At 37.1% G+C, this 7,114-nt stretch overlaps 1 protein-coding gene across 1 annotated transcript; it reads right to left on the bottom strand.

Moving 5' to 3' along the window:
* Positions 1-518: 518 nt before the first annotated feature.
* LOC116811527 (Fanconi anemia group B protein) lies at positions 519-3,096 on the bottom strand. Its single transcript, XM_032756605.2, has 3 exons — positions 2,666-3,096; positions 2,313-2,550; positions 519-1,791 (listed from the first exon to the last, which is right to left on the bottom strand). The coding sequence occupies exons 1-3, from the start codon at positions 3,063-3,065 to the stop codon at positions 1,377-1,379; spliced, it is 1,053 nt and encodes a 350-aa protein (XP_032612496.1). The 5' UTR covers positions 3,066-3,096; the 3' UTR covers positions 519-1,376.
* Between the last annotated feature and the right edge of the window lie 4,018 nt (positions 3,097-7,114).

Here is a 7,114-nt window from a genome sequence, read left to right as displayed (position 1 = left end):
TCATAGGGATAGAGCTGCAGAGTTCTATCTCAATTTGCAATAGATTACTAGGAAAGGAGGTCCCTTATTATATGGACCATCATAAAAACCAAGACAAGAAACTAATAACCTATATTCTCTAAAAACCATGTGAACGACAAGATCATTAGGTATAAGCATTTCTAAGGCATGAGAGAATTAGCACTTCACAGCCACAAGCACGAGATGCCACATTCTATAATCATCTTTATTTCTTTCAACTGAGATGGAAACTTGCATCTCACTTAAGGATTTTAGAGCAAAAAGGATCAGGAACATTTATTTTGGCCCATATCCTTTTGCGTCTTTTTCTTTCTCCTGACATTCTCTTATTAATCCAGCATTCTTATTTTTCAAAGAAAAGACTAGCTTGAATTTTTATCCCTTTGAAAGGTATCTCACTGGACCCCTTATAAATCACTTCTTAACTGAAGTGAATTTTCATTTATTTTTAAATTTCTCAGTCCCTAAGGAGTACCATATTCTTTATGTTACTTCAGTTAGAATTCTATATTTTAATTTTGCCTAGAGTTGGAATTTCAGATAGCTTAAAAGCGTTTTCATTTTTTTTTTTTTTAAACAGTGGCCTGTAAGGTATACTTAGCCTTTTGAAAGAGAGATGCTTTTCTGAAAAATGCCTTACAATTTTCACATTCTTATAGACTTACATAATTTCAGGGCAGCTTTGTAATAACATTCAAATTGACAAGGGTTTCAAAAACTTTCATTTTAATGGTCTTGCCCAGACAATCTGCCATTTAAATTTCTGTAGGAGAAATACTGATATTTACAGAAACTTGTGGATCCTGACAACCTTCCTTAATTGATCTATTTGAAGTTGATTTTTACGTGCTAGGTTTTACTAAGCAGAAAGCAAGAAAAAAAAGAAGTTTTTAAAAGATTTAGACCAAAATACTATTATGCCATTTCGGTCTTCACTTAAGTAACTCTAAGACAGGATTTCTCAACCTCTGCATTACTGACATTTTGGGCTGGATGATTCTTTGTTGTAGGGGGCTGTCTTGTGCATAGTAGGATGTTTAGCAGCATCTCTGGTCTCCTCTATCCACTAGACGCCCATAGCACCCCTGCCTCACCCCTTCCTGACCCCACAACTTCTGACAACCAAAAAAAAATCTCCAGACATAGCCAAATGCCCCTTAGGGGTAGAAGAGAGGGAGATAAAATGGCCCTAGTTGAGAACCACTGCTGTTTATTTTGTGCATCATCAAAACTAAAGTTTCTACTACAGTAAGCCTCGGTGTTTATTTTTACAAAGGAGGCATATAGCAAGTAGAACCAAAATCTTATATGGTGGTGAAAACATATTTTAAAATATGATCAAATTGAAATTATAATTATAAATTACTCAGTTTCTGTGCAACAAAGTCTGATTTGAACTGAACCTCAGCTACTTTCAAAGTTATTTCTCTGTAAAGGGCACCACTCACTTTTAGGTTCGTTTGCAACATTTTCTTCTTTTCTCTCTGAAGTTCTTTTCTGTAGGGATGGGTATTTTCCCTTCTGTCTGATAAAGCAGGTGCGACGACACTACTCTTTCCTTTGCTCACTTCACACCTCTGCATAAAATTGCTTTCATGTTTAGCTATGGCAGAAGAAAGAGAACTAAGGGTGACTAGTTCCTTCTCCAAAGTAAATGCCATATTATCAATTAGGAAATTCTCACTTCCTGATTTTAGATTTTTGAGGAAACAGTTTATAGGGAGAATTCTGATGAGATTATGAAGGCACTGGAACATAACTGTTTGATTCCTAAAATAAAAAAACAAACAAAATATTACAAAAATTAGGACAGCACAAAGCAGTCATGTACAATATACTGCAGTAATCAATTAATATTCATTTATAAACACCATAATGATAAACAGAACCAATTATGTACGTGAGCATTGATAAAATTCAGACTATAGCAATCAAATATACATATCCCATATCAAGTCAGTTAATATTAATCAGATTGTTTCCAATTAAAATTTTTTTTTCTGAGTTATAAGGTCAATATAATATTTTTTAAAATTTTACTGTGGAGGAGAGGTAACGGGAAATCTCAAAATAATTACTAGGCACTAAAAAAAGCCAAAAACAAATATAAAATTAAAACAGAGATCTTCAGTTTCTAAATGAAGCCAATGCGTCCATTCATGCTAAGCCATGGCTCTGTATTATTGCCATGGCAATAATACAAAACCCATGCGGATTGCTGATGAACCACACATTGATCACACTCATACACACTAACTTCTCTGGACTGATTACAATTTAATATGCATTACCTGGAATAGATTATTAAAATCCCTTCAAATGGTGTTCTCTGTTTCCAAGTGAAGAGTGTCCCATAGAAACTTCCCGGCCTTTCACAAAAGTACACTTCTGGAAATTCTTTGATTATTTCACATTTCATATGTTCTAAGAGCCACATCTTCATTGAATTCAGGGCATAGCTGGGTGATGTGATTTGAAAACAAGATTTGTGGAATGCTGCAAGAAGTGCAAAAAGATCTTCCACGTGCTCTACAAAAAAATTCACAAGCTCTATCATTAAACTCTGCCCATTATCAGATAAACAGAATTCTTAAAATGTTCTAATTCAATTAAATATATAATCTAAAAGTGCCAACAAAATTACCTATAGGTTTCTTCTTTGGAAATGTCAGTAGGTACTTCCCAGTTGAAAGATCTTCTAGACTTAAAAAAACTCTGCCACACACAACATAACGATCTTTAGGACAGTTACCACTTTCTCTCTCCATAATTTGTAGCAGTACAGTGCAACAAAATTTACTGAACGCTAAAAGTGGTGAAAGAGATGTTACAGCAGTAATTATCTGTACACACTCTTTCTTAGATGGGTGTCCACAAACAGAGCTTTCCTCTTTCTTGCTATCAGGGGTCAACTTGACCCTTTTTGCTTCCAATCCTATTTCACACGGCATCAAGTATGGTGCTGGGAAAGGATTTGTACTCAACTTAATCACTCTATTTTGACACTTAAGAAGCCGAAATCTGGAGTCATGGGCTTGATCCATTAACAATGATAAAGTCACATCATTCAGGGACCTGTAAAAAACCCAGACTTTGGTTTAATCTAAAAGCTCATTCTTTAAAATCAAATTGATGATTAAATGTCATAAAAACAACAGTAAAAAATGTTTATTCTTTCCTTTCCTAGAAAACATCATTTCAAATGTAAAATATATCAAAAAGTTAAGAGTAAAAGCCAAACACATTTTTAAAGGTCCTGTGATAGCACTTCTCAAAAGGCAAGCAAAAACACTGTAACTATGCTAGGTTTTAGGAAAGTAAAATTTTTAAGATAGAGGAATGGTATTAGGAATGATAGCAAGAGAAATTAAAGTAAGACAAAAATTTTTTTAAGATAAAGGAATGGCAAAATAATGCCTGGATTTTATCTTTTAGGTTGGTCTTTTTTTTCTCCTCTTTTTAAACAAGAAAAAACCTACTTATTATTTTTTAAGAGTTTATTTTGGTAATACGTTAGAATGCAAACAGCTCTAAACTAAAAATTGTATTTTTTGTTCCTCTAAATGACTTGAATAAAATCTGTTTTTTCAGTCAGAATATTGTTCATGCCTCAGCAATTATTTCCATATCTACATTTATAATAATTTACAAATATATACAGGCTTATTGTAGTACATTCCAGCATTGCCAAAGTTTATCAAGTAAAACAGGTAAGAATGGTGACATGACCAAAGAACTTTAATGTAGAAATTTAATACTGAAAACTCCTTTAATACAGGAATTTGACCATATGTCTAATGAGTTACACTAAAGATTTAAAAAGAACTCAAAAATCTTAATTTGCACTAATTGAACTATTGTTTTGTTTGGAATGCTGTTTTATGAATACTACATATATACTGTAGAGTAATTATGTAGTAGGTGCAACAGAGAATTGGGATTATCAACAGGGGAGAAAGAAGATATAGAAAGAAGAAGATACATCATGGTGATAAGTAAAAACCTGAAGTCCTTAATCTGAATTGGAAGTATCAGAATGGACTTACAGTATATTTTATCTCTAAATAAACCAAAACCACAACAGACCAAACTAACAAAACACATATTTCCGACCTCTGCTTAGTAAAAAGGCCCAGAAACAACAACCCACTGAGGATAAATAAGCACCTCTTGCACTCAAATTCTGATTTCTAAATTACAAACTATATTTGAGGGTCTAACTAAATAATTGATGAGAAGAGGTTTCTCTTTATAGAAGTATTCCAGCTAATAAATAAAGAAGCAGTAATAGAATTAGAATACCACCATATTGTAAAATCTAATGAAACAATGGAACTAAGCAATGAGCATCAATAGCTGCTAATATCACAAAATGAAAATGATCACACTTTACATGCCTCCCAATGGAAGAAAGCAATACTATTAAGTATTCTGTTAACAAAAATTCAGGCATTATTCTGACCCAGTCTCTAGATCTAACCATCAATTTAGAGGAAATAACAGGAGACAGAGAAACATGTTAAGCAATATCACAGGAAGTAATCAGCAAAATCCAGTCTATAGAACTTCACAGGGCAAACTGCCTGGCTTCTATAAAATATACTTTGCATGAAAAAAAAAAAGACAGAAAAAGGATACCTACAGATTACAAAGGACTTAGAGATAACAGTTAAGTCCAATTTATAGTCCTTATCTGGCTCACAATTTGAAAAAATATTTTTAAATTCAGAGATGGGAAATTTGACCATTTACTGGGGGAATTACTGATAATTTTGGGGGGGTAATTATATAAGTTCTTATTTTTTAGATACATACACTGGAATAGTTACAGATGAAATAATATAATGCCTTTGAGTGCTTCAAAATAATCTGGGGGATGGGGGTGAGGAGTGCATGGAGGTATAGATGAAACAAGATTAGCAATGAGTTGATAATTACTGGAGCAGAGTGATGGGCAGAAGGGTTCACCACACTATTCTCCTTGTATGTTTCAAATGTTCTATATATAAAAACATTTTTAAGTAATTCTATTTAGCATATGAAAAAAAAGACAAGACAGAAAATAGAGAATAAAAAATTACCAGGCAGATCTAAAAAAGAAAGAATAAAACTTATGATAATACAAATAATAATAAAACTTAGAAACTCAATGACTGGATTAAATAGCTAAATAGAAAGAACTGAAGATAAAATTAGTGAAAAGAATATAGTTCAGAAGAAGTCGGGTGGAGCCAAGATGGCCGAATAGGAACAGCTCCGGTCTCCAGCTCCCAGCCCCAGGGACACAGAAGACGGGTGATTTCTGCATTTCTGCTTGAGGTACTGGTTTCATCTCACTAGGGAGTGCCTAACAGTGGGTGCAGGACAGTCGGTGAAGCGCACTGTGCGCGAGCCAAAGCAGGGCGAGGCATTGCCTCACTCGGGAAGCGCAAGGGGTCAGGGAGTTCCCTTTCCTAGTCAAAGAAAGGGGAAACAGACGGCACCTGGAATATCGGGTCAGTCCCATCCTAATACTGCGCTTTTCCAATGGGCCTGGAAAACGGCACACTAGGAGATTGTGTCCCGCACCTGACTCGGAGGGTCCTATGCCCACGGAGTCTCGCTGATTGCTAGCACAGCAGTCTGAGATCAAGCTGCAAGGCGGCAGCGAGGCTGGGGGAGGGGCGCCCGCCATTGCCCAGGCTTGCTTAGGTAAACAAAGCAGCCAGGAAGCTCGAACTGGGTGGAGCCCACCACAGCTCAAGGAGGCCTGCCTGCCTCTGTAGGCTCCACCTCTGGGGGCAGGGCACAGACAAACAAAAACTCAGCAAGAACCTCCACAGACTTAAATGTCCCTGTCTGACTGACAGCTTTGAAGAGAGTAGTGGTTCTCCCAGCACGCAGCTGCAGATCTGAGAACGGACAGACTGCCTCCTAAAGTGGGTCCCTCACCCCTGAGCAGCCTAACTGGGAGGCACCCCCCCAGTAGGGTCAGACTGACACCTCGTTCAACCGGGTACTCCTCTGAAACAAAACTTTCAGAGGAACTATCAGACAGCTGAATTTGTGGTCTCACGAAAATCCGCTGTTCTGCAGCCACCGCTGCTGACACCCAGCCAAACAGGGTCTGGAGTGGACCTCTAGTAAACTCCAACAGACCTGCAGCTGAGGGTCCTGTCTGGTAGAAGGAAAACTAACAAACAGAAAGGACATCAACACCAAAAACCCACCTGTACATCACCATCATCAAAGACAAAAAGTAGGTAAAACCACAAAGATGGGGAAAAAACAGAGCAGAAAAACTGGAAACTCTAAAAAACAGAGCACCTCTCCTCCTCCAAAGGAACGCAGTTCCTCACCAGCAACGGAACAAAGCTGGATGGAGGATGACTTTGATGAGTTGAGAGAAGAAGGCTTCAGACGATCAAACTACTCTGAGCTACGAGAGGAAATTCAAAACAATAGCAAAGAAGTTAAAAACTTTGAAAAAAAATTAGAAGGATGGATAACTAGAATAACCAATGGAGAGAAGGGCTTAAAGGAGCTGATGGAGCTGAAAGCCAAGTTTCGAGAACTATGCGAAGATTGCAGAAGCCTCAGTAGCAGATGCGATCAACTGGAAGAAAGGGTATCCCTGATGGAAGATGAAATGAATGAAATGAAGAGAGAAGGGAAGTCTAGAGAAAAAAGAATAAAAAGAAATAAACAAAGCCTCCAAGAAATTTGGGACTATGTGAAAAGACCAAACCTATGTCTGATTGGTGTACCTGAAAATGATGGGGAGAATGGAACCAAGTTGGAAAACACTCTGCAAGATATTATCCAGGAGAACTTCCCCAATCTAGCAAGGCAGGCCAGCATTCAGATTCAGGAAATACACAGAACGCCACAAAGATACTCCTCGAGAAGGGCAACTCCAAGACACATAATTGTCAGATTCACCAAAGTTGAAATGAAGGAAAAAATGTTAAGGGCAGCCAGAGAGAAAGGTCGGGTTACCCACAAAGGGAAGCCCATCAGACTAACAGCTGATCTCTCAGCAGAAACTCTACAAGCCAGAAGAGAGTGGGGGCCGATATTCAACATTCTTAAAGAAAAGAATTTTCAACCCAGA

Source organism: Hylobates moloch, unplaced genomic scaffold (genome assembly GCF_009828535.3).
Source record: "Hylobates moloch isolate HMO894 unplaced genomic scaffold, HMol_V3 SCAFFOLD_7, whole genome shotgun sequence".
In the NCBI taxonomy this organism is placed as follows: Eukaryota; Metazoa; Chordata; class Mammalia; order Primates; family Hylobatidae; genus Hylobates; species Hylobates moloch.
Note: the sequence above shows the minus strand (reverse complement) of the source record. Positions and strands in the feature narration are given on the sequence as shown.

Excerpts from the sequence above, each read along its gene's own strand:
- LOC116811527 (XM_032756605.2), bottom strand. The coding sequence starts at position 3,065 with ATGGATCAAGCCCATGACTCCAGATTTCGGCTTCTTAAGTGTCAAAAT. Across the intron at positions 2,551-2,665 it reads TCCAAAGAAGAAACCTATAG|AGCACGTGGAAGATCTTTTT; the intron begins GTAATTTTGTTG and ends ATTTTTTTGTAG. Across the intron at positions 1,792-2,312 it reads ATTTTAATAATCTATTCCAG|GAATCAAACAGTTATGTTCC; the intron begins GTAATGCATATT and ends TTTTTATTTTAG.